Genomic DNA, 26,335 nt, shown 5'->3' with positions numbered 1-26,335 from the left:
AAAGCCTTCACCAGCTTCTGCTTGCACACCTTCAGTAACAGGGGTCGCATTACCTCCTGCAAAAGTCTATCCAGCCATCCTGGGGCAGTTCCCAAATCAGAGGCTCTCTAAGGTGAAGGTGAGTGATTTCTATGGTTGTGCCAATCTCTATGTCCAAGTGAGCCAGCTTTGTCTGTGGCAGTCTCTAGCTGACTCCATCTCCACAGAATGGCACTTGTCTCTTTTGGCATAGTCATCTGGGCATTTCTAGGGTAGATTCCTCCCTCCTGGAGGTGGCCATACTTGCAGGCTGTTGTGGGCAACACAGGCCCAGGAGATCCTTGATTACTACTCAGGACATATAGTTCCTTCAGCCTAGACACCTTCCCTTAGTTATTTGCTTAAACACATTTCCCCTCAACCAAGTAGTCACCTCCTCCCCAGGACAACCAGTCCCCAGTCTAGGGAACTCTTTTGACATAGGCCCCAGAGGAAGGCTTCATCCATCTCTTTCTGCAATTCTCCTCACATTTGGGATGACCTCCTGGAGCAGTAGAAGAGGAAGAACAGTTAGGGAGGTAGGAGTTAAGTGAGATATCATGAGGAGGAGGAAGAGGCTGCTGAAGGATAGATGATACCCAGTGGCCAAGCCTAGAGACCTTGGGCACATGAAGGCCAGGGTGATGCTACCCAGGGTCTTATGGTGGAAAAATAGTACTCCTGGAAACTGACTGGAGGCTGAAGAGACAGGGGTAGGTGAGAGAAAAGATAAGGAATGTAAGAGTATAGGCCCCATGAGGTTCTTTTTTTTTAATTTTTAAAAATTTATTAGAGACAAAGAGAGGGAGAGAGAGAATGGGCACACCAGGGCCTCTAGTCAATACAAACTCCAGACACATGTGGCACTTTGTGCATCTGGTTTATGTGGGACCTGGGGAATTGAACCTGGGTCCTTGAGCTTTGCAGGCAAGCATCTTAACTGCTAAGCCATCTCTCCAGCCCACCATGTTTTTTTTCCCCCCAAGATAGGGTCTCACAGTAGTCCAGGCTGACCTGGAACTCACTATGTAGTCTCAAGGTGGCCTCGAACTCATGGCGATCCACATACCTCTGCCTCCCAAGTGCTGGGATTAAAGGTGTGCAGCACCATGCCCGGCTTCCCCATGAGTTTTTAAGAGTTTAATGGTACTAGAGATTCAGGGAATAGTATTAGAAGCAGATGGGAGGGAGCTGGAAGGGAAGATACACGCATAGACAGAAGTAAAGAGAAGTGGCACTCGGGGTCCAGGAAGTAGGGTAGGTGATCAGGCTGCTGGTGGAAGAATGCTGGAGTAAGGAGAGCACTTCCACTAGAATGGGCCTGGGGATGGGGTGCAGATGCAGTGCTGGGAAGTATACTGGCTTCTACTGTCTTTATAAAGAAGGCAGGCCATCTGCCCAGAGATGAGGAGGCTGAGGGAAGGAAAGAGATGATGTTTAAGATGGTGGGGGGGGGGGGGCTTCAGGGTGCCAAGTAAGGAGAACAAGAGGCTGCTGGGCAGAGACAAGCTGAGGCTAGCTGAGTGGGTGAGCATGCATGTCTGGCAGCAAGAATGACCCCCCTAATGGCTAGCTTCCCCCACTCTGCTCCCCGCAGTGAAGGTGGGGGGAGGACAGCTCCAGGCTGGAGGCTCTGGGATTCCTCCAGGGCTGGGGGGCTGCCAGCCGGGCGGGACCATGAGTCGGGCAGCCAAGAGAATTGCAGATGTTGGCAGAAGAGAGGTTGAATGATGGACCAGGGAAACTCAGCTGGGGACGGTGGGAAATGAAGACACAGAGGCAGCAGGGGAAGAAGCAAAGCCCAGTGTCCTGCTGAGTTCACCAGAACCCGTGCCTCACAAGGGACTGAGAGTGGGTTCGAGGACCTGAAAGCTGTGGGTGGAGAAGGGGTGTCTGACTCAGCAATTTCAGGGGTGAAGTAATTCCAGGTGGTGACATGGCCTTAGGCAGCTTTCCATGGGGGGTGGCTGATTTGGAGAGCAAAGGATCTGGTCACTGAAGATGAAGAGGTCAGAGAACGAGCAGTCACAGGCTCAGACGGGCTGACACGTGGCTGCTGAGCTGTTCCTGAGTGAGGGCAGGAGTAAGTGGATGGGAAGGCTGTAAGCCACAATCACCCATGAATGGAAGGGGCGGGAAGTGGTGGATTCGGACAGCCTGCCACAGGATAGCACTTGGCTGCTTTAGGCATACTTAGTGTTGCAGCCAACCTCCAGCAAAGAGCTGGCAGCTGCTCAGTCTCAGTCACGCTCAGGGCCCTCTCCAGTTTTGTGGCCTGGCAGGCTGACACCAAGACAAGTCAGGGTAGATGCACAGGCAGGTGGGCAAATGGGCAGCAAGATGGATAACATCTATTCTCTGACCACTGCTGGCATGGGGTCAAGCTTCTTCCGGCCAGTTTAGCTGGCAAGACCAGAACATTCACCAGGAAGCTAAGAAGCTTTGTGTAAACAAGCCGAAGGTGAGGTTGGGCTCTGGCAATAAATGCATTGCTTCCTGGTATGTCCTCTTGCCTTGAGGTGGGGGACACAGACCCAGGTCAGGGGTTAGCTGATGGATGCTAGACTGCTGTATGGACCCCACCTCCCAATGTGGCAGCATATGATATATTCTATCTGTGGCCTTCTGCCCTAGTTAAATTCATGTTGCCATAACTTTGCAGGGAATAATGCAGTGTGAGTTTGGGCCTAGCTAGGATCCCCATGAGGGGAAGTGGCACTGGGGAAGAACACCTGTGGCTAAGAGGGCTAGCTTCCTAGCTCAGCTTCCTTGAGCTCCTCAGGTATCTGAGTTTATGATCCTTGCCTGCTCACCATCTGCATGAGGCAGCCACCTGGGCTGGGACCATTCTTTGTTCACTAACCTCTGGACCATGGCTCCTGGACCACTGCTCAGAAGGAGCCCCTCTACCATTCTGAGTCCACAGGATATACAAGCCCAGTACAGGTATCCTCTCCTCTGCTCAGCTTCTCTAGACGAGCATAGGCAGAACCCTAGCCAAAGGTCATGATGGGGAAGCTGGTAAGTTAAGGGTAATAAACACGGTGGCTTGCCCACCTGAAGCAATGTATTAAACTCCGGACCCAGTCTCCCTGACACAAGCAGAGCAGATAGAAATTGGGCCTAAGCCCTAGCAGGGCCAGAAAAACTGTATGACCCTTACCAAGAGCCAGGCTCTTCAGAGCTGTCTAACCTGCCTAAACCTTGATCCTAGCATGAAGGTGTGAGGCCTGGTGAGTGCTAAGAGTGTATGCTATAGGATAAGTGAAAAAAAGGGAGAGAGGTTCCCATTTTCAATAATCTTTTTTTTTTTCCATTTTCCATAATCTTTTTAACCTCTAAAAGAGACCAATGACCCCATTTTATAGATTGTGACCTGAAGGTCCAGGTTCTTGAATGACTACTAGCCCAGTTAAACAACCTGAGAGGATGCTAAAGACAGACTTTTTTTTTTTTTTTTTTTTTGATTTTTCAAGGTAGGGTCTCACTTTAGCCCAGGCTGACCTGGAATTCACTATGGAGTCTCAGGGTGGCCTTGAACTCACAGTGATCCTTCTACCTCTGCCTCCCAAGTGCTGGGATTAAAGGCGTGCGCCACCACTCCCGGCTATTAAAGACATTCTTTAAATGACAGCTGGCCTGACAGAGCTGTCATCAGGTCTGACAGCTGACAGAGGCACCAAAGCAGCTGGCCTAAGCCATGCTGTTGCCAGCTTCTGCAGGTATAACTACCCTGCCCAACACTGTAGGCTCACTCACGTAATGAAGTCCAGGAAGCTGGCAAGGGGTTCATAGGCATGGTTCCTCATGTGGCGGAACTCTACTACCATCTTCTCCTTGAGCCTGTCATCAATGACTGACACTGTCAGAGGTGAGGCCTCATTGGCCAGGAAGTTGCCATAGTCGGTACTCTGTAGGTGTAGCTTCAAGTCTGAAATTCAAGGGTAGAGAGTGTGGGCTAGTCTTGCTGAATTTTTCCCAGCACCCTAAGTTCCCTTCCCCACCCAACTCTGGATCCAGCCTCTCCCTTGAAATTGTGTCCTGCTGCTACCCTGACTTCCATCTCCCTGTTGGTTCAGAACCCATTATAGGCAGCCAGACTAAGGCCCTAACCATGCTCCAAATTGTAGGACCACAATCCAGCCAACTGGGCCCCAGAATACAAACAAAATTAGGATAAATGGAATAAGGAGATAATTCAGCAGTTAAAGGTGCTTGCTCGCAAAGCCTGAGGCCCAGATTAAGTTCCCCAGCACCCAAATGAAGCCAGATGTGAGAAAAGTAGTAGTGGCATCTGACATTCATTTACAGCAGCTAGATACCTTGGTATGCCCTCCCCCACACACGTGCACAAACATAAATATTTTTATTTTATTTATTTGAGAGAGAGAGAGAGAGAAAGAGGCAGACAGACTGAGTATGGGTGTGCCAGGGCCTCCTGCCACTGCATACAAAATCCAGATGCATGTACCACTTTGTACATCTGGCTTTACATAGGTACTGAGAAAACCCAGACCATCAGGCTTTGCAAGAAAGCTCCTTTAACCACTGAGCAATTGCTCCAATCAATCACTTAATCCCTTAAAAATATTTTTAATGTCAGGCATGGTGGTGCACGCCTTTAATCCCAGTACTCGGGGAGGCAGAGGTAGGATTGCCAACAGTTCAAGGCCACCCTGAGACTACATAGTGAATTCCAGGTCAGCCTGAACTAGAGTGAAACCCTACCTTGAAAAAAAAAACAAACTGTACATATATATGTACGTGTGTGTGTGTGTGTATACATACATGCATGCATGTACATCTTAATGCCTGGGCTAGAAGGAGATCTTACCTTGGAGAAGAAAAAAGCCAGGCCTTTAATCCCATCACTTGGGAGGCAGAGGTAGGAGGATCACCTTGAGTTTAAGGCCACCCTGAGACTACATAGTGAATTCCAGGTCAGCCTGGGCTAGAGTGAGACCTTACCTCAAAAATAAATAAATAAATAAAATATTTGTAATAAGATGAGTGGCTATATATAATAGTCTAATTGTATAATAATGACAAGGCTAGGATGGGTGTGATGGTACCTGCCTTTAATTCCAGCACTCAGAAGGCTGAAGTAGGAGGATAGGAACGAGTTCAAGCCAGCCTGGGTCTCACTCTGTAGAGTTCCAGGTCAGCCTGGGCTAGAGTTGAGATCCTACCTTGTAAAACAAACAAACAAACAAAAAAGATGAAAAGGTTGAGAAACCTCAATACAACATGCCATTTGAAACCCACAGCCACCTAGCCGGGCGCAGTGGTGCATGCCTTTAATCCCAGCACTTGGGAGGCAGAGGTAGGAGGATCACCATGAGTTTTGAGGCCACCCTGAGATTACATAGTGTGAGATTCTACCTCGGAAAGCCAAAAAAATAAACAAATAAAAATAAAACCCATGGGCTGGAGAGATGGCTTAGCGGTTAAGCGCTTGCCTGTGAAGCCTAAGGACCCCGGTTCGAGGCTTGGTTCCCCAGGTCCCACGTTAGCCAGATGCACAAGGGGGCGCACGCGTCTGGAATTCGTTTGCAGAGGCTGGAAGCCCTGGCGCGCCCATTCTCTCTCTCCCTCTATGCGTCTTTCTCTCTGTGTCTGTAGCTCTCAAATAAATAAATAAATAATGAACAAAAAAAATATTAAAAAAAAAGAAAAAAATAAAATAAAATAAAACCCACAGCCAGGCTGGAGGGATGGCTTAGCAGTTAAGGCATTTGCCTGAGAAGCCCAAGGACTCAGGTTCACTTCCCCAGTACCCACATAAGCCAGATGCATAAGGGGTACATGTGTCTGGAGTTCATTTGCAGTAGCTGGAGGCCCTGGTGTGCCCATTCTCTCTCTTTCTCTCTACCTGCTTCTCTTTCTCTCTCTCTCTCAAAAAATGGATAATTTTGGGCTGGAGAGATGGCTTAGTGGTTAAGCGCTTGCCTGTGAAGCCTAAGGACCCCGGTTTGAGGCTCGATTCCCCAGGACCCACGTTAGCCAGATGCACAAGGGGGCACATTCATCTGGAGTTCATTAGCAGTGGCTAGAAGCCCTGGCATGCCCATTCTCTCTCTCTGTCACTCTCAAATAAATAAATTATAAACAAAAAAATTTTAAAAATTGGATAATTTTTTTTTAAACCCAGAGACTCTGAGACCCTAACCTGAAGCAGAATACAATATAGACCCTGCCCTGTAGGGCCTTAGGGCTTAAGGGATAAAACATTTAGATATGAGATACATTTTTTTAAAAAGGGGGGGATAGATGGCTTAGCGATTAAGGTGCTTGCCTGTGAAGCCTAAGGACCCAGGTTCAATCCCCCAGTACCCATATAGGCCAGATGCACAAGGTGGTACATGCATATGGAGTTTGTCTGCAGTGGCTAGAGGCCCATTCTCTATTTGCCTTTCTTTCTCTCTCTCTTTCTTAATTATACACACACACACACACACACACACACACACACACACACATATATATATATAATTTTTTTTTTTTTTTTTTTTTTTTGGTTTTTCAAGGTAGGGTTTCACTCTAGCTCAGGCTGACCTGGAATTTACTATGTAATCTCAGGGTAGCCTCATACTCATGGTGATCCACCTGGCTCTGCCTCCCAAGTGCTGGGATTAAAGGAGTATGCCACCATGCCCAGCAAGAAAATATTTTTTTTTAAAAAAGAAAATACCAGCTGGCTGTGGTAGCACATGCCTTTAATCCTAGTACTTGGGAGTCAGAGGGACTGCTGTGAGTTCAAAGCCACCATGAGACTATAGAGCGACAGAGTGAATTCCACATCAGCCTGAGTTAGAATGAGACCTTACCCCCCTCCACCCCAGAAAAAAGAACTATCAGTTAGGAAACAAGAGTGAAAGTAGCAAAACAGGACTGAGCAGGAAAGACCATGCCAAGGAGGGATACAGCAGAGGGTAGGAACTGAAAGCATGACGTTTCCTTCTTGATGTGAGTGAAAAGTGACTGAGGGCAGAGGCATCAGCTGAGGGTGAATCTGGAGGGAGGGAATGAAGGGCTAACCTTAGCAGTGGTAGGAGGTAGACAGACTAGCCTAAGGGCTCTCCTGAGCTTTTAGGGACAAAGGTGATGGAAAAGGAAAGAGACAGAACAGAAGAGCCCTGGGAGGAAGACAGGTGGGGTCATGCAACAACCCACAAGTTTCCAGGCTTTGCCTTTGCTCTTGCCCCTTCCCCTAGTCTATTGTCCACATGGTGATCAGAAATATCTTTTTTTAAAAGTTTTATTATTTGTGGCCAGGTGGCATGCGCCTTTAATCCCAGTACTCAGGAGGCAAAGGTGGAGAATTGCCTTGAGTTTGAGACAAGCCTGAGACTACACAGTCAGCCTGGGCCACAGCAAGACCCTACCTTGAAAAAAAAAAAAAAAGTTTTATTATTTTAGGGCTGGAGAGACTCAGCAGTTAAAGGCACTTGTGTGCAAAGCCTAATGGCCTGGGTTCAATTCCCTAGTTCCTATGTAAAGCACATGCATCTGGAGTTCGTTTGCAGCAGTAGGAGGCACTTTGCAAGCAAGTGCCTTTAACTAATGAGTCATCTCTCCAGCTCCTATTTTACTTTTTTTTTTAATTTCTATTTATTTATTTATTGAAAGTAACAGAGAGAGAAAGAAGCAGAGAGAGAGAGAGAATGGGCGCACCAGGGCCTCCAGCCCCTGCAAATGAACTGCAGATGCGTGCGCCCCCTTGTGCATCTGGCTAACGTAGGTCTGGGGAAATTGAGCCTCAAACCGGGGTCCTTAGGCTTCACAGGCAAGCACTTAACCGCTAAGCCATCTCTCCAGCCCCCTATTTTACTTTTTGAGACAGTCTCATGTTATGTTGTCCAGGCTAGCCTGGGACTCACTATGTATCCCAGACTAGCCTCAAACTTTGAATCCTCTTACGTAAACTTCCTAAATGCTAGTACTAGAGTGTCGGGATTATAAATGTGTGTGACCACACCCATCTTATTTACAGTAATCTAGTGTGTATGTCTGTGCAGTTATGTGTGGTGTGAACTATGTATGTATTTGTGGTATATGCACATGTATGAGCAAATGTGCTCAGAGGCCAGAAGAGAATGTGTGGTGTCCTTCCTCTGTCACCCATCACTTCCTTGAGACAGAGACTCTCACTCTGAGGGTAGAGCTACAGAGTTCACTCCAACAATGCTCTGGTCTCAATTCCCCACAGGATTGGGGTTACAGACATGTGTGACCACACCCAGACACTTACATGGGTCCTGAGGAATCCAACTCATGTGGTCTCAGGCCCTCATTCTTGTGTCAAGCACTCTTGCCTGCTAAGCCATCTCTCCTGCCATACAGAGTGAGCCTTTAAAAACATAAAGCAGGGCTGATGAGATGCAAAGACTGCAGTCTTGGGTTTGATTCCCCACTACCCATATAAAGCCAGATATACAAGGTGGCACATGCATCTGGAGCTTGTGTGCAGTGAGTGGTGTCAAGAGGCCCTGGTACATCCATGCATTTTCTCTCTCTCTCCTTTGCAAAACTAAACATTTAATGGCTGGGCATGGTGACACACGCCTTTAATCCCAGCACTTGGAAGGCAGAGGTAGGAGGATCACTGTGGGTTCGAGGCCACTGTGAGATTACATAGTGAATTCCACATCAGCCTGGGCTAGAGTGAGACCCTACCTTAAAAACAAAATAAAACAAACAAACAAAAAAAAAAAAACAGGAGAGTGGGACACTGGAGACATGGCTTCGTGGTTAAGGCATTTGCCTGCAAAAGCCTAAAGACCTAAGTTCAATTCCTCAGGACCCAACATAAGCCAGATGCACAAAGTAGCAAATGCATTTGGAGTTTGTTTCAGTAACTACAGGCTATGGCATGCCCATTCTCTCTCTCTCTCTCTCTCTCTCTCTCTCTGCCTTTTTTTATTTTTCAAGTTTAAAAAAAAAAGGCTAAAGAGATGGCTCAGCGGTTAAGGTATTTGCCTGCAAAACTAAAGGACCTCGGTTCAACTCCCCAGGACCCATGTAAGCCAGATGTATAAGGTAGTACATGCGTCTGGAGCTTGTTTGCAATGGCTGGAGGCCCTGGCATGCCCATTCTTTCTCTCTCCCTCTTTCTGTGTCTGCCTCTTTCTCTCTCATGCTCTCTCAAATAAATAAATAAATAACTTTAGCATATTCTATCATATAAGCATTTGTCCATTAAAAAAAAACAAACAACAGCTGGCATGGTGGAGCACACCTTTAATCCCAGCAAAGGTAGGAGGAACGCCGTGAGTTTGAGGCTACATAGTGAATTCTAGGTCATCCTGGGCTAGAGTGAGACCCTACGTTGAAAAAACAAAAGAAAAGCCATAAAGCAACTATTTTTCTTATCTGCCTCAAGCCCTCTCATGTGCCTATTTCGTTTCAAGTGAGAGTCCCTACTGGGATGGGGTCACCACATCATCATCTCCTTGCATCTTCTTCTCACCTCAGTCATACCCAACCCTAACAGCCTTTCTCTATTCCTAGTTGGGACAAAGATGGCTGATTTCCTTTTCTTCCTTCTGATCAGTCCTCAAACAGCCCCAGGTCCCAGGTCTCTCCTGCAGCCCCATTACTCTGACCCCTCACCTGTGTCATTTTTTTCCTTTTGGTTTTTCGAGGCAGTGTCTCGCTCTAGCCCAGACTGGCCTCAAACTCATGGCAATCCTCCTGCTTCTGCCTTCCAAGTGCTTGGATTAAAGGTGTGTGCCACCATGCCCAGCTTCTGTGTCATTTTTTCCAAGAAGTACTTAATCCCAGTGAATGTAGGGCATATAAGTGCCATGAGGACAAGGACTCTGGCTCAGTGTGGTACTCCAGACCCTAGAACAGAGTATAACATGGTCTATGCTTGTGTTCAGTAAGCTACTGTAGAAATGAAAAATGAGAGAGGATAAATATGGCAGGAAAGTTATTCCTGGGTTTTGATATAATGGTAGTACCAAGGACAGTGGCTGAGAAAGGACCTATGAAGGAATGGGGATGGAACCCAGGTGTTGCCCAGAAGGCCATATGATCCAGGACTGCTTCAAGAGAAGGAGAGGTAGAACATATGACCCCTCAGACATCAGGGACCTCTGTGATGTCCCTTCTACGACATCCTATGAGAATAGTACCAGTTTGCAGGCAGATGTACTATAGGATACTGAAGAGCATGGAGGGAGAGTATACCAGCACTGGAGTGCATATGTTCCACCTACATGTCCAGGACTAAGTGCCAAGCAGGACTCATGTTCTCTGTGGCTCCTGGGTACTCACAAAGTACACCTTAATCTTCTGAGGCCTGAAGGTGAAACTATTGTTTTCACCTTTGCTCTGCCATTCATATCTACTTTTCTCTCATGGCCACTCTAAAGGGGATAAAAAGAAGGCAAAGTAAGTTAAAGAGAAGCCATTTGGTTTACTTTAGCCTAGAATTTGTGCACACCCTTCTATGTCTCTGCTGTAGGGCCTGTGCAATGTGCCCCTATCAGTCATGTTACTCTGGAGTAAAACATGTAATAGAAGGTGTTCTGTCAGTATTTTATCATTCAGTTTGTTTTTTACAGAAAAACTCTCTCTAATTGATGGTGACTACCATAGTAGTATATTACCTGCATTTCTATTAGAGAGCTCCATGTACTAAATTTTAATATCCTTGAGATTGGGCAAGTACACAAGTCTTTTTAAAAGAAATATGGGCAAGTAGAGAGATAGATGGAGACAGAGAGAGAGAGAAAGAGAAATAGAGAGCCAGGGGCCAGAGAGATGGCATAGCGGTTGAAGCACTTAACCTGTGAAGTCTAAGGACCCAGGTTTCCCCAGATCCCATGTAAACCAGAAGCACATAGTGGCACATATGTCTGGAGTTCATTTCCAGTGGCTGAAAGCTATTCTACCCCCCCCCAATAAATAAATAAAAATATACTTAAAAAAATAGAGAGCCAGGTGTAGTGATCCCAGCGCTCAGGATGCAGAGGTAGGAGGATCGCTGTGAGTTTGATGCCACCCTGTGCCTATATAGTGAATTCCAAGTCAGCCTGGGCTAGAGTGAGACCCTACCTCAAAAAAAAAAAAAAGAAAGTAGTTAAGCCATTTGCCTGTGAAGCTTAAGGACCCTGGTTCAATTCCCCAGGACCCATGTAAGCTAGATGCACAAGGGGGCGCATGTGTCTGGAGTTCCTTTGCAGTGGCTGAAAGCCCTGGCGTGCCCATTGTCTTTCTCTCTGCCTCTTCCTCTCTCTCCCAAATAAATTAATAAAATATTAATAAATAAATAAGAAAGGAAGGAAGGGAGTGAGAGGGGAAAAGAAGGGGCACGTCAGGGCCTCCAGCCTCTGCAAATGCACTCCAGATGCATGTGCCACTTTGTGCATGTGGCTTTATGTGGGTACTAGGGAATAGAACCTGGACCATTAGGCTTTGCAAACAAATGTCTTAGCCACTGGGCAATCTCTCCAGCCCAAATGGAAAATTTTAAAATATTTTTTATTTATTTGTGAGCAGAGAGAGATGGGGAGGAAGAGAGAAAAAGAGCAAGAGTGCATGCCAGGACCTCTAGCAGCTGTAAATAAACTCCAGGGTCATGTGCTACTGCATCTTTCTTTACATGGGTACTTGGGAATCGAATGCAGGTATTAGGCTTTTCAGGCAAGCATCTCAACCACTGAGCCATCTCTTCAGGCCCCAAGGTGGGCATGGTGGCACATGCCTTTAATTCCAACACTTGGGAGGCAGAGGTAGGAGGATCGCTGAGATCAAGGTCAGCCTGGAACTATAGAATGAGTTCTAGGTCAGCCTGGGCTGGAGTGAGACCCTACCTCAAAAATAACTAAATAAGGGGTTGGAGAGATGGTTCAGCTGTTAAGACCTCCTGTGCAAGCATGAAGGTCTAAGGAGGTTTGGAAGATGGCTTGAATTTGATCCTCAGGACACAAACAAACAATGAGGTATAGCCATATATATGTGTTCCCTTAGCTTTGTAGGGGATCAAAAATCAGAGACCAAGCCAGGCTTGGTGGCACACGCCTTTACTGGGAGGCAGAGGGAGGAGGATCACTGCGAGTTCAAGGCCACCCTGAGACTCCATAGTGAATTCCAGGTCAGTCTGGGCTAGAGTGAGACCCTACCTTGAAAAATAAAAAAACAAAACAACAACAAAAAAATCACAGACCAGACAATCACTGGGGCTTGTGAAAAAAAAACAAACAAACACTGGAATCAATAGACTTATGAGACTCTGACTCAAGTATAAGAATGGGTGAAGAGTGGTAAATAGGACACCAGACACCCCTTCCAGCTACTTCAGCAAAGTGTACCTCATCACGGATGAGTGCACAAAGTGCCACATGGGCATATGCACGTGCACACCATTCCCACACACATACGCAAAATAAGAAAATAAATATGGAGCAGGGCAAACAAGGCAATATATGCCTTTAATCCCAGCAATTGGGAAGTGGAGGCAAGGGGGATCAGGAGTTCCACTCCAATCTGCACTAAATAGTAAGTTCAAAGCTAGCCTTACATGAGATCCAGTCTTAAAAGGAAGATAAGAAAAAACAAAAGAGGGCTGGAAATTCGGCTCAGCTGTTAAGGCACTTGCCTGACAAGCCAAATGATCTGGGTTCAACTCCCCAGTATCCACATAAAGCCAGACACCCAAAGTGGCATATGCATCTCTGGAGTTGGTTTTCAGTGGCTAAAGGCCCTGGCGCACCCATTTTCTTTCTCTCTCTGCTTGCAAATAAAATAAAAATAGATATTTTTAAAAAAGATAAAAAAGGGCTCTAGTGATGGGTCAGCAGTTGGGGTGCTTGACTACAGAGCCTAAGGATCCAAGTTCAATTCCCCAGTACCTACAAAAGCCAGATGCACAAAGTGGTGCATGCATCTTGAGTCTGTGCAGCAGCTGGAGGCCATTCTCTCTGTCTGTCCCACTTCTCTCTCTCTCTGTTTGCAAATAAATGAATGTTAAAAAATACTTTTAGGGCTTGAGAGAGGGCTTAGTGGTTAAGCGCTTGCCTGTGAAGCCTAAGGATGCCAGTTTGAGGCTTGATTCCCCAGGACCGATGCACAAGGGGCACACACATCTGGAGTTCATTTGCAGTGGCTGGAGGCCCTGGCATGCCCATTCTCTCCCCCCCCCCCCTTCTGTCTCTGTCCCTCTCAAATAAAAACAAATTTTTTTTTAAATTTTTTTTGTTCATTTTTTATTTATTTATTTGAGAGCGACAGACATAGAGAGAAAGACAGATAGAGGGAGAGAGAGAGAATGGGTGCGCCAGGGCTTCCAGCCTCTGCAAACGAATTCCAGACGCGTGCGCCCCCTTGTGCATCTGGCTAACGTGGGACCTGGGGAACCAAGCCTCGAACCGGGGTCCTTAGGCTTCACAGGCAAGCGCTTAACCGCTAAGCCATCTCTCCAGCCCAAATAAAAACAAATTTTAAAAACTAAAAGACAAAGCAGGCTGGAGAGAGAGCTCAGCTGTTAGAGGTGCTTGCTTGCAAAACCTGATAGTATAGGTTCAATTCCCCAGTGCCTATGTAAAGCCAGATGCATAAGATGGTACAAACACCTGGAGTTCTTTTGCAGTGACAAGATGTCCTGGTGTACCCATTTTCTCTCTCCCTCTGTTTACAAATAAATAAATACTTATTTATTTGAGAAAGAGGCAGATGGAAAGAATGGGTGCACCAAGACCTCCAGCCGCAGCAAACAAACTCCAGATACATGTGCCACATTGTGCATTTGGCTTACATGGGTTCCTGGGGAATCGAACCTGGGTCCTTAGGCTTCACAGGCAAATACCTTAACCACTAAGCCTTCTCTCCAGCCCTAAATAAAATATTTTTAAAGAAGAAAGATAGGGAGTTCAAGGCCACCCTGAGGCTACATAGTAAATTCCAGCCAGGTCAGCCTCAGCTAGAGTGAGACCCTACTCTGAAAAAAACAAAATAAATAAATAATTTAAACAAAAATTTAAATTTAATTTTTTTTTTTTTGAGGTAGGATTTCACTCTAGTCCAGGCTGACCTGGAATTCACTATATAGTATCAGGGTGGCCTCAAACTCATGGCGATCCTCCTACCTCTGCCTCCCAAGTGCTGGGATTAAAGCATGCACTGCTACATCTGGCTTCTGAAATGGGTTTTCTGGGTGTGAAACAAACAATAATACAAATTGGTATACCTTAAAGTACTGGGGGAAAAAAGCCTACATTTATCAAGTCATGTTTATACCCTGATTTAAATTTTTTTTTATCTGGGCCTGGAGAGATGGCTTAGTGGTTAAGGTGCTTGCCTGCAAAGTCAAAGGACCCAGGTTTGACTCCCCAGGACCCACGTAAGTCAGATGCACAAGGGGGCACACACATCTGGAGTTTGTTTGCAGTGGCTAGAGGCCCTGGCATGCCCATTATGTCTTTCTACCTGCCTATTTCTGTATCTCTCTCTCTCAAATAAATAAAAAAAAATATTTTTAAAAATTTATCTATTAATAAACATGGTAATAATAGGGGAAGAATAAGAACACTGGCAGGAGGCTCTGGTTCAGGTTCACCAAGTGCCCAAAACTCCAGTAGGAAAAGCTCTGAAAAGACAGTGTCTAGAGCTAGGGCTGGAATGTGGTATTCTGGGTCAGACCATCTGCCAGTAAACCTGTCCCATTTATCAATGCATTCAATGCAGCCAGCTGAGAGCCCATTTCAGGCCTAGAGAATTCCTCTTTAGCTCATAGCTTGGGTCCAGAGGCCAGGCTAGATGCACAGGGAGGTTTTCAGGGAAAAATTCAGTTCTTAGAGTGGGGCCCCTCCTGGCCAGGTGTCTCACTAGTTCTCAGGACAGCACGCCTGGCCTTGGAGAATAGCCCAGCTTCCTGATCCTTCCTGCCCAAAGCATTGAAGTGCTAGGCTTCCATAGGGATCTGTGTGTTCTCTGCCCTTCTGAGCCCTGGCACATGTTCTAACAGGCTTCCCCAAGCAAAGCGTCACCTCCCACTGGGGATCCTCAAGAGCTCCTCAGTAGCATGAAACTTCCTCTGTCCCAGCCTCTGCCTTTGCTCCACATGGCTTCTCTCCCTAAGAAGACTAGCTCAGCAGTTTCCCTACTACCAAGCATCCTCTCCAACTCCCAGTGACTCTACACCCAAAGTGTGATATTGATCAGGTGAGAGTCCTTACCTCAGGCTCACTCAACTACAAACGAATAAGCCATGCAATGGACTCAGTTCATACCAGATGTAACTTCTGTGCTGGACCTCCCAGCCATGCCCACTACACAGACTTATCAACAAGTCAGATGGAACTAGACCCTTGTTCAGACTCCTACTGTTGGAGTAATACAGGCCAGTATATCACACAAGCCTGGTGGACTGCCTCTGGTCTCCTTTGCTCTCCTGCTTTGTGCCTCCTTGACCACATTCTTTCACAGGTCTTGACTGTGACAGGCATTTCAGATATAGAATCAACTGCCCAGCCTGCAGTCCCAGAAGAGCCCAAGGAAACTGGCCTATAGGCTACCTGAACACTCACTGTCCACCTGTCATGGATATGGGCTCAGACTATCATGATTTAGTAATAAGTCCCTCTAGCATCACTTGTGACACCAGCCATTCCTAGGGAAGCTAGGATGTGTACTTGTGATTGAACAGGGCAAAACTGGGGAGCTCTCCTTTGTATGCCCCCCCCGGGACTTAGCATGGGCCTCAGAGCAAACACCCCTGTGCTTTGGCTGCAGCATTCTGCTGACACTGCATCTGGGGAAGCCGCGGCTCCAAGCTCTGCTGGAATGCAGGCGGCTGGGTGGTTTCTGCTGGCGATTGTCAGATCACAGCAAACCCGGGAGACTCTACTGAGAATACTGCCCAAGGCTAGAGGAGTCTTCCTTACCAGGAAACTCATTTTTAAAAGCCCCCAGGGACAATGTCAAAGGGCTGCTTCAGACCACTTTCCCTGGCCAAGCCCCACATCTCCCTGTGACCCAAGGAAAAGGGACAGCCTGCCAGCCAAGAAGGCGACTTAGAGGGAGGCAGGCAGGCTGATCCCTCAGCTCGCCCACGAGGGGACCACACAGGGCTTCTAAACCAGTTCTGACCCTGTTGGAGAAACCTGGCGCCCAGACGCAATGGCTGGCAGCCCCAAGCCCTCCAGACAGGCCTGGCCATGGCTAGGACAAGGCGGGCTAGGACAAACGCGGGTTAGGACGCCCTCTCCTCCTCAGCTTCCTGCTCTGAGGGATGCGGAGGAGGGGATGTGACTGAGGGTGGGATCCAAGCACAGGGAGAGGCCTGGAACTTGTAGAGAACTTTGCAGGAGACCTGGCCACCCAGCCCAGGCCTAGCGCATGCCCCTCCCCCTCCAGCCCCAAGGGCACCCGAGGACAGCAAGGGCTCTGGAAAGGCAGGGGCTAGTTCTTCTCTGGACCCCGGGCTCAGCACCCTGACAGCCTCAGTCAGCCCTGGAGAGGCCCAGACATGCCTGGGCTCAGACATGAGCAGTGTTCTGGTTAGAGCAAGTTCAGGGGACTGTTGTGCTCTACCCACAAGGCGAGCTGTCTAACCCAAATCCCCCTATCAGTGGCCCAGCACCAGAAGTGTCTGGCCACTTTGGGATCTTTCATAGCAAAAGTCTTCCTCAGAGGCTGATCTCTCATGTTTAAGAAGATGCTATTGCTATCAGGAAGTTCTTGTCTCTGTCTGACCTAAACTCCACCTCATAGGAAGCAGATCAATTCAGTTCCTCATGTTTCCAGTCTTTTCTCAGAGCCGTAGGCTTGTTCCTCAGCACCCTACTCTCAGGACCATCCCAGATGATCCTACCTAAATCCATCTCCCAGTGCCCAGGCTTCCTGCTCCACCCCTCAGCCTCAGTTCCCAAGTACACTCTTCACATTATCTGCATAGCAAAGTCATCCAAGTCTATCTAATGTGTCCAGTTGCTATCACTTTTTTTTTTAATTTTTTTTATTTGTTTGAGAGAGACAGACACAGAGAGAAAGACAGATAGAGGGAGAGAGAGAGAATGGGCGCGCCAGGGCTTCCAGCCTCTGCTAACAAACTCCAGACGCGTGCGACCCCTTGTGCATCTGGCCAACGTGGGACCTGGAGAACCGAGCCTTGAACCGGGGTCCTTAGGCTTCACAGGCAAGCGCTTAACCGCTAAGCCATCTCTCCAGCCCTTGCTATCACTTTTATTCAACAGCCCTGTGGCCAGAGTTTACAGCTCTGCTTCCTCCTGCAGCCTCAGGCCCCATGCCCTCAGCACTTACACTGCCTTCTCCTTGACTCTGGCCTACCAGTGCTATTTTCTGGTTACAGTCACCTTCCTATCATCTCAACTCCCAGCAAATGGCCCAGGGAAGTCCATAGATGGCCATAGAAAGAAGCCCTTGAAGTACAGGAAACAGGGATATTTCCTCAGGCCTAGCCAGGGAGGATGAGCTGGGAAGACACACGCTCAGCCTGGAAACCAAAAGCATCTGCCCTCCCTCTTCCACTGGGCAGCCCAGGCCACCTTGAGGTTGCATGTCAAAGGTCATTGCCCCAGCTTTTGCAGATCTCTCTAAAGGCACCTGGGAAGACTGCAGCTGAGAGACAGTGGCATGGCTATTTCTTCCAGGGTTTTGTAAATATGCATAGGTTTTAAAATAGCCCCATAGCTTCTACCTGCCCACCACAATCCCTTGCCTACCTCAAATCCATAGCCCAGTAGCAGGCCTCTGGGCCTTGCTGGCACTGCTGACTCCAAGCTCCTAATTAGTTCAGGGGCATGAGGACCCCTGACCTGATTAGTAGTCTCTTCTCTGTATGACACAAAGTACGGGCTTGGCAGCCAGCCCTGCTCCCACCCTCTTCCTGAAAGCATGCCCTGAGGCTGCCAACCATGAAGGGAATCTTCCAGTCCTTTCAGATGGCTCTCACAGGCAGGTAGCATGTGGTCTCTCTAGCCCCTGTGCCTTTGCAGCTCTTCATCAAGGATCCAGGGAGGCAGGAAGAGACGGTAGCCTATGCCAGGGAGTTGGTCCCACATACCCCACAGACTAATACACTAAGCAGGGTGGCCCCAGCTCTAAACTCACCCATGGCCTCATGGCCCACAGTAGGGTCCTGCAGGCCAGCTGGCCACAGTGCAGTGTGAGAGGACAGTGTGTTCCCAGACTTTACTTCTGCTTTTCCAGAGGTTACTCAATGATGCTCTCCTAGGGAGCTCAGGAGTTTTCAGGAATTGTATGAAACCAGATGCTAGAATATGTTCTCTAAAGCCTGGTGTGCCCATCCCACTATCATTCCCTGCAGAGCTTTGAAGTGTGTTCTACCACACTTCCAGGCCTAGGTAAGGGTCTGCTTTGAAGGATTGGGGTTTACCCTCAATACTATGACTCGTAGGAGCTCAAAGTGGAAATACACAGACCAATGTGGACAGATGGCCAGCGTGATGGAGCAATGAAGCCTGTGCCATTCTGACTCTTGGTGAATATGCTGTGCCTAAGCCTCCTCTTTCAGCTCAGGGGAATTCCTCAGGCTTATGTCAGCTCCAAAGCAGATGTGTGCACTGGCCTGCTAGATCTACAGGGTCAGAGTGCCACATCTGGAACTCACAGTGTGGGAGCCTCAGCATGGGAATATTTAACCCTGGGTTTACCTAGGTCCTGTACTATAAACTGAGTACCCTCTGCAGCTTCTGAGGCTCTGCTAGGGCCCATCCCAGACTCCCTGAAAACCCTATGTAACAGCAACTGCTTGATCAGCTCTGCACCCAACGCTTCAAATGCTAGCTTTGTCCCTCCCCACATACCATCTGCCCTCCCCCACCACTCCTAACTAGGGTGCCCAGCGGCCCCTGCCCTTGCTAGTGCAGGCACACCCATTCTCCTTCAGTGGGTCCACACTACAAGCTCAAGTTCCTTTAGCAAACTTATTTTGTCTCTTAGGCAAGTAAAATATTTTGTGTTTGTATGTTTTTTAAATATTTCATGTATTTATTTGTAAGGAGAGAGAAAGAGAAAGAATAAAAGCATTAGGTTGGGCATGGTGGCACATGCTTTTAATCCCAGCACTCAGGAGGCAGAGGTAGGATCACCATGAGTTCAAGGCCACCCTGACACTGCATAGTAAATTCAAGGCCAGTTGGAGCTGGAGCAAGACCCTACCTCAAAAAAAAAAAAAAAAAAAAAAAAAAAAGAAAAGAAAAGAAAAGAATGAAAGCATTAGGGCATCTTGCCACTGCAAAAGAACTCCAGACACAGACTGGAGAAATGGCTTAGCAGTTAAGGTGCTTGCCTGTGAAGCCTAAGGACTCATGGTCGACTCTGCAGGTTCCATGTAAACCAGATGCACAAAGTGACACAAGTATGCAAGACTGCACATGTGTACAAGGGGGCACACATATTTGGAGTTCAACTGTAGGGACTGGTGGCTTCGGTGTGCCAATTCTCCCTCTCTCTCTCACTCTTACATAAGAAAAAAAGAACTCTATGCCAGATGTGGTGGTGCATACCTTTAATCCCAGAATTTGGGAGTCAGAGGTAGGTGGATTGCCATGAGTTTGAGGCCACCCTGAGACTACATAGTAAGTTCCAGGGGTCAGCCTAGACTGGAGTGAGACCTTAGCTCAAAAATCTAAAAAAAAAAAAAAAGAACTCTAGACACAGACACATGACAGACACATGTACCACTTTTTGTATCTGGCTTTATGTGGGTATTGGGGAATTAAACCTAGACTATCAGGCTTTGCAAGCAAGTACCTTTAACCACCTAGCCATCTACCCAGTGCTGTTTGTATTTTTTTGTTTGTTTGTTTGTTTTGTTTTTTCAAGGTAGGGTCTTGCTGTAGCCCAGACTGATCTGGAATTCACTATGTAGTCTCAGGGTGGCCTCAAACTCATGGTGATCCCCCTACCTCTGACTCCCGACTGCTGGGATTAAAGGCATGCACCACAAAGCCTGACTCACTGTATGCTCTTTTTAAAAATAGGTAGAGAGACTCTGATCACTCAGGAACTTCCAGCTGTGGGTGAGCTTTTCCCTCAGCTGGGCCTGGGTTGGCTCCAGGAGGGGCTCAACCTAGGCCCTGGCCCAAGGCCCAGCTGGGAAGGCCCCCTAGCCCTTACTTTCCACATGGGCTCCTTTATCCTCTCTAGCTCCCTATAAAACTGGGGCTCCTTGAACTTTCTTTTCTCTTTCTTTCCATGTTTTTTTCAATGGGATCTCTAGCCATGTGGGTGCCTTTCCTTGGTTCTGTACTTCCCTCGATAAATATAATATTATTATTTTAAAAACAGGTAGAGAGAGGGAGAGGGAGAAAGAGAGCATGGGCATGCCAGGGCCTCTAGCCACTGCAAACAAACTCCAGATGCATGTGCCACCTTGTGCAACTGGCTTATGTAGGTACTAGGGAATTGAATCTGGGTCTTTAGGCTTCATAGGCAAGCACCTTAATGGCTAAGCCATCTCTCTAGCCTTTTTTGTTTTATTTTGAGGTAGGGTCTTGCTCTAGTCCAGGCTGACCTGGAATTTACTATGTAGTCTCAGGGTGACCTCGAACTCACAGTGATCCTCCTACATCTGCCTCCTGAGTGCTGGGATTAAAGGCATGCACCACCACACACAGCTTGTTTGTATGTTTTTAAGACAGGGTCTTATGTAGACCAGGCTGGCCTAGAACTGTATAGTCAAAGATGATCTTGAGCTTCCAATCCTTTTGCTTATACCTCTGAGGGCTAGGATTCTACACATGTACCACTTGCTGGGGACCCAACCTAGTGCTTTATACAAACTAGGGAAACGCATTAACTAAGCTACATCCCTAGTACCCACCCCCTTTTATTTTGAGACAGGGCTATTTAGCCTACACTAGCCTCTTATAATAAATCCTCCTGCTCTCTACCTCCTCAGTGTTAGGATTACAGGCATGTATTACAATGCTGTCATGTAAATGGAGAGAGAAAGTCTAAGCACAGAATCATAAGGAGGTAGGTTCAAATCCTGTCCCAGAGCTGGACAGATGGTTCAGCAGTTAAGGCACTCGCTCGACTTCCCAATACCCATATAAAACCAGATGCACAATGTGGCACATGCATCTGTTATTCATTTGCAGTCGCTAGAGACTCTGGTGCCCATTCTCTATCTGCCTCTTTCTCTCTCAAATAAAAATAAAAAATATTTTTAAATGTTTTTATTTATTTATTTATTTAACAGAGAAAGAGGGAGGAGGGGGAGAGAGAGAATGAGAATGGGCGTGCCAGGGCCTCCAGCCACTGCAAATAAACTCCAGATGGGTGCACCCCCTTGTGCATCTGGCTAATGTGGGTCCTGGAGAATTGAACCTGGGTCCTTTGACTTTGCAGGCAAATGCCTTAACTGCTAAGCCATCCCTACAGCCCAAAATAAAATATTTTTTAAAACTCCTGTCCCATAGCTTGGCCGTGAGCATCTTACAGAACATCTCTGGACTCAGGTTCCTAGCTGGTTACCAGGCTGGCTCAAGATTAGGAAACCTATCCCAAAGCCCATGTGTCATCTCACCTACCCTTAAGATCATACAGAATTTTGAGCAGCTTAAAAATCTGGACAGAAAATAGCTGGGTATGGTGGCATATGCCTTTAATCCCAGCACTAGAAAGACATCAAAGATAGGAGGACAGCCCTGAGTTACAAGCCAGCCTGGGACTACAAAGTGAGATCCAGGTCAGTCTGGGTTACAGTGAGACCCTACTTCAGAAAAAAAGAGAAAGAAATATAAGACCACGTGTGGTGGCATGTACCCTTAATCCCAGCACGTGGGAGGCAGTGGTAGGAAGGAAGATCACTGTGAGTTCCAGGCTACCCTGTGACTACAGAGTGAGTTCCAGGTTAGCCTGGGCTAGAGTGAGACCTTACTTTGAAAAAAACAAAATACAAACAGGTACTGAAGAGATTGCTTAGCAGTTAAGGCACTTGCTTGCACAGCCAAAGGACCCAGGTTTGATTCCTCAGTACCCATGTAAAGCCAAATGCACAAGATGGCACATGCATCTGGAGTTTGTTTGCAATGGCTGGAGGCCCTTGCATGCCTATTCTCTCTCCCCGCCTCTCTCTATCTACCTTTACCACTCTCCCTCCCTCTCTCTCAAATAAATAAATAAAATATTTAAAAACAGAACAAAAAAATTTGGACACAGGCTAAGACTCAACTCTGGCCCCGAGTACTACACCCTGAGCAGCCCTAAGCTACAGTTTCAGGGTCTTAGGAGCAAGCAGGAGGTGAGGCAGCCAAGTATAGCTTCTGCTCCATGGGAAGCCCCTGGGCTGGCAAGCCAGAAGTCTTGGGAGACCTGAAGTCTGCTGCTGGCATGGCTGCATACAAGTTATTGGGTTTCAGTTGGCATGAGGAAGAGCTCCTGCAGGGAAAGGACAGTAAGTTCTCCTCCTTGGTCCTTGGATCTGCATTTTGTTTCATGTTGGAGAATTTTCAGTGAGGTGAGGCATTGGCAACAAGAGGGTGTGGCTAACTCATTGAGGTAGACCAGCTGATACCAGTGGCACCACCTAGCAATATCAATCAGACTCTCCATGTCCAAGAGACAGCAGGATGTCTACTCTGGGTTTACCAACCTACTCCCAGCTCTAAGACAGGTGGCAGGTGGCAACAGAGTGACATTTAATTACCCACATGATCTCAGGAACACCTCGTCCCTGTTACTGGGACAATGAAAGCATCTCTCATAACCCATGAGGAAGTCAATTCATCCAATAGTCAGGAGGGTGCCAGGCAGGCAATGGTTTCATGTGCCAAGGGAGGGGCTGAACTGGTTACTGCTGCACCCAGGGCAAGTTCCAAGAAGCTCTCCTCTGACTGAGTGGTGATCCAAGTGGACAGCCCTCACCAGAACATCCCCTCCTAGGCCCTATGGTTTCACAGGACTGGCATGTCCCAAAAGACACAACACTTACAGGGTAGCTTCCTTATCTTCCCCAACCACTGCCTAGCCTGACAATCAAGAGACCTAGTCTGACCCTGGGAGGTAGAGCCATACTGTCATCTGGGATTCTGCACTTTGACCACAAGCAAGCTCTTCTCCAGACTTGTCACTGCAGTTACAGAATCTGTAGACTAGAGCGAGTCTGGGCCTATGGAAGAACTGTTTTGCATTTCCCAAAGATGTAAGTTTGTCTGGGTGTAAGAGAGGTAATGTGGTCTGACTTGGCCAGATGCCAAGCAGTCAAGGGAAAGCCAGCAGTAGCTGTGGTCTGTGCTTAAAAGCTGGCTCATGTCCATGTCTAGCTGCTGTGTTTGCTGGCTCACAGCACCTGAGTGATCCAGTCAGTCCTTGATGTTGGGCTCCTGTCCTACACACGGAGACCTCTGGAGGAAGGACATGAAGGAAAGCTAAGGCTTGCTCAGATGGGGAAAGGTGGTTCTAGGGCTCCTCAGAGACTGCTAATCTCGGTAAGACTAGGCCAGGATCCTGGCTGGAGTATCTTGCCAATTCCATAGCACCTAGAACGAGCCCAGAGAAAAGAAGTAGGAAAGACCCATTCTTCTTTGGCCTAGGTCCTATGGAGGAGCTCTGGGGATCAAACCTTATTCAGGGTTGTGGGGACATACTGCCTTCAGTATGGAGCCCCATTCGCTACAGTTCATGTAAACTGCACCAAGCAGCCCAGGCTAGGAGTAGAGTTGATCCTCACTGTACATATGCTCCACAGAGCCAAGAAGTGTGACCAGGCAGGAAGGTGGCAGTAGAAGTAACCATCCAGACTCATCCTGTATAACATTCTTTATCCACCCTGCCTTCAGGCTAAACCCAGCCACCCCACTCAAGGACACAAACTGAGTATGAGCAGCACTGTGGACCTGAGCTGGCCCTAGGGAGGGAAGTGGTCACTGACCTACTTGGGAAGCTTCACAGTAAAACCTATATCCAAATGACAGTGCACTGAGGGAAGTGGGAGGTGAGAACTGAAGGAGAACACTCCAAGACCCTCTGTTCCCCTAAGCCTGGCTTAAAGGCTGAAGAAAATGAGTGAGTTGCTACCTGTGGCCTAGAAGCCTCAGGGTCCTGTGTGCAGATCTTGTGTTACAGATCATCTGAACGTCTCAACTCCAACCCATTAAGCTCCAAGCCAGACTATTTGTGACAAGGCCTGAGGGATTGACAAGGGCCACAGAAGCAGGGATTCTTTCCCCTGACCATCCCTTCCTACATTAGGAGCTAGACAGACAGAGGCATAACCCAGAGAACCTTGAGTCAACAAATTAAAGATGAGCTGGAAAGATGGCTTAGCGGTTAAGACACTTGCCTGCAAAGCCAAAGGACCCAGGTTCAATTCCCAAGGACCCATGTATACCTGATAAACAAGGTGGCACATGGGTCTAGACTTCATTTGCAGTGGCTGGATTCCCTGGCGTGCCCATTCCCTCTAATAAACAAAACGAAAATAAATTATTCTTTAAAAATTAAAGACAGGGGCTAGAGAGATGGCTTAATGGTTAAGCACTTGCCTGTGATGCCTAAGGGCCTGAGTTCGAGGTACGATTCCCCAGTGTCCACGTAAGCCAGATGCACAAGTTGGCACATGTATCTGGAGTTCATTTGCAGTGACTAGAGACCCTGGTGCACCCATTATTTCTCTCTCTGTCATTCCCAAATAAATAAATAAACAAAATTTTAAAAATTAAAGACAAAGTGCACTGGGTGTGGTAACAAACACCTTTAATCTCCGCATTCCTCCAGAATCAGAGGTAGGAGAATTGCTGTGAGTTCAAGGCCAGCCTGAGACTACATAGTTATGAATTCCAGGTCAGGCTGCGCTGAAGCAAGACTCTACCTTGAAAAGCAAAACAACAATAACAAAATGACAAGGTTAAGGGGAAAAATTAAAGAATCTTGAGTGAGAGCTAGAGAGATGGCTTAGCGGTTTAAGGTGTTTGCCTGCAAAGCTAAAGGACCCCGGCTTGACTCTCCAGGACCCACGAAAGCCAGATGCATAGGGGGGTGCATGCATCTGGAGTTTGTTTACAGTGGCTGGAGGCCCTGGTGTGCCCATTCTCTCTCTTTCTCTCTGCTTCTTTCTCTCAAATAAATAAATAAAATATATTCAAAATAAAAAGAATCAAGAGTGTTTGGATCAAGACATGTCAGGAGACCCAAATAAGTCTTTGGGACTGACCAGTATCTGGAAATAAATTTCCCAGGTAAAATAAAAGGTTGGGTAAGTTTATCCCCATGGCCCTGTGCAGCTCTGCCACTGTTCTAGCCTGGTCAGGCCCAGGTCACTGTGACTGTAACCAAACTCCTGAAGGACACACTGGGACTCAGGTGAGACTGGTGACCTGGGTACCCATGGAACAACCTTGGCAAGATTAGTGACAGATGCAGAGAAGGCCCTGGGGCTAGATCCCTTACAGCACAGGTAGCAGCAATAAGGACAATGCAGATGACTCCTCAGAAGGGAAACCCCATCTGCCTGAATCCATTGCCTGAGGGTCCATGGATAAACAACATAAGGACAAGTGCCCTAGGCCAGGAAAGCAGTGCCCAGCACTCAGTCAGAACTATTCCTCCCAACACACACCCTTTCCTCACTACACATTTGCCTGGCTATCCTCAGGACAACCTAGTCATACAGGATCATAGCAGCATGAGCATTCCTCCACAGTCCTTCAGGGGAACTGCAGGATATTGGTTACAGGAATAAACCGAGAAGGTTTAGGCTGTACAATACAGTCTAGTGAAAGTGGCTTACAGGGGCCTGATGGTCTTATCGCCTTAAAAGCCAACTTCAAAGCCTGGCATGGTGGTGGTGCACGCCCTTCATCTCAGCACTCAGGAGGCAAAGGTAGAAGGTTCACCATGAGTTTGAGGCCAGCCAGTAAGTTCCTGGTTAGCCTGGGCTAGAGTGAGACCTTGCTTTGGGGGGAAAAAAAAAAAAGTCAGCTTCGGGGCTAGAAGGATGGTTTTAGCAGTCAAGGCACTTGCCTGCAAAGCCTAAGGACCTATGTTCAACTCTTCAGATCCCATGTAAGCCATATGCACAAGATGACACAAGCTCACAAGGTTGCATAGGTGCAAAAGGTGGCACATGCATCTGGAGTTTGATTACAGTGGCTGGAGGCCCTGGCACACCAATTCTCTCTCACTCACTCACTCTCATCTCACCAGATGCACAAAGTGGTGCATTGTATCTGGAGTTTGTTTTCAGTGTCTGGAAGCTCTGCACACTCTTGGACTCACTTGCTCTCTCATTGTAAATATAAATAAATAAATAGCCTCAGAATTGGTGTCATCATTGGCTGAGGCAAAGACTGGGGAGGCTAATGGAAAGGCTCCCAAATGA

The 26,335-nt window shown here is 47.5% G+C and overlaps 1 protein-coding gene across 1 annotated transcript in view; it reads right to left on the bottom strand.

Annotated features, from left to right (window-relative positions):
- Atp6v0d1 (ATPase H+ transporting V0 subunit d1) overlaps positions 1–26,335 on the bottom strand; it is a 64,330-nt gene that overhangs the window by 11,250 nt on the left and 26,745 nt on the right. The window contains exon 2 of the mRNA XM_004661696.3: positions 3,778–3,949. Coding sequence (XP_004661753.1) covers positions 3,778–3,949 — 172 coding nt within the window. The remainder of the gene's footprint in view (positions 1–3,777; positions 3,950–26,335) is intronic.

Source organism: Jaculus jaculus, chromosome 1 (assembly GCF_020740685.1).
Source record: "Jaculus jaculus isolate mJacJac1 chromosome 1, mJacJac1.mat.Y.cur, whole genome shotgun sequence".
NCBI lineage: Eukaryota > Metazoa > Chordata > Mammalia > Rodentia > Dipodidae > Jaculus > Jaculus jaculus.
This window is presented reverse-complemented; position numbering and strand designations above follow the sequence as displayed.